Below are 1,291 nucleotides of genomic sequence, written 5' to 3' on the forward strand. Positions count from 1 at the left end.
AGTCACATGACATTAATTAAAATGAAATTGAATTGAAATGAACACATGGTATTCATTTGATAGTAAGGTGATTTAATACAGTGATAGTGATAACACTGTTCAATTGTGATAGCGATAACTATTAATACTTTCACCCAGCACTACAGTGGAACCTCTGTATAACGGGACACTTACAAGAAAGTTTAGTACACTTGTAGGTGTCCACTATAGAGAGTGCTCATTAAAAGGAACTCTACTGTAGATCAATAATAAAACACAAACGCTTACCGCTGCTTGCCTCACGTGAATTAAGCCTAAAGCCTGGTTTACAGTCACCACAAAATGCAACATGAGTGAGTACAAAATTTAATTTTGGCCAATTTCATGTCAACTTAAAGCGTTTTTGAATCAAGAGGTCAGATTGTGAAAAATGTTCTATTATTACAAGATCCAAATAACCGCAAATATTGCTAGCAAACATTTGCCTAGTGTACATTACAGGGCTTAAAGGGACACGTTCAGGGAAATACATGTAACAGAAATACAGTAGATGCACATGTCACTGTAGAGGAAGTAAACAACTAAACATTAACAACAAATTATTAATTAATAGTTATAACACTGTGTAGTGAGTAGAGACAGAGGAATAAGGTGTAGCACCAGGAGTAGGCACCTGTAGAACACTTCTCTCGACCAGTATTAGCTCCTTTCCACCCAAAGACACTCTTTTCAGTGAAGAAACACCAATAATATTACAAGTAACCACTAGAGTAGCCACTTTGCCTTAATTTTTAAGGACACGGCCACACGTTACAAATAGTTATCAATACTACATGTACATGTATACACTCTCCCTATAATACAACATAATCTTGTACATTTAATGTACATGTACATGTATGACTTACAGGAGACGCCATGATATTCTGTAGTAGGCACGATAGTTGGTCCGTTCCCATGGTAACTATGTCTTTATCAAACAAGGTGTGAACAGGTGACGGGTACGATGTCACGTGACTTTCACTTGACGATCTACAAAAAATAAAAATAAATGACAAAATGAAGGCACATGTGCTGTACCTCTTTAATGTGTCCAATCGTGAGACAAGACTCTTCTTTAACTGCATAAAGTTAGCACTACACGAATAAAAATAAAACCATTACAATGTAGTCAATCTAGCATTAGCTTCACTGATGAATACAAAACTGGCTACTAATGCACAGGTACTTTACCAAAATATTTACTGTTATGTGGAAAGTTTTTCAGTTACACTTTCTTAAAAGACCCTGCACTAGAGCACATGCTTCTTTC

The 1,291-nt window shown here is 36.0% G+C and overlaps 1 protein-coding gene across 1 annotated transcript; it reads right to left on the minus strand.

The window, feature by feature from the left end:
* Positions 1 to 581: 581 nt before the first annotated feature.
* LOC109593232 (uncharacterized) lies at positions 582 to 1,116 on the minus strand (the record flags this gene model as incomplete). The annotated part of the gene is made up of 3 exons (XM_020008412.1): positions 582 to 704; positions 888 to 1,011; positions 1,060 to 1,116. Coding segments are annotated over 3 exons (304 nt in total), but the record flags the coding sequence as incomplete, so codon positions are not given.
* Positions 1,117 to 1,291: the final 175 nt, after the last annotated feature.

The sequence above is a fragment of the Amphimedon queenslandica genome, unplaced genomic scaffold (assembly GCF_000090795.2).
Source record: "Amphimedon queenslandica unplaced genomic scaffold, v1.1 AMPQUscaffold_2397_Cont25601, whole genome shotgun sequence".
Taxonomy (NCBI): Eukaryota; Metazoa; Porifera; class Demospongiae; order Haplosclerida; family Niphatidae; genus Amphimedon; species Amphimedon queenslandica.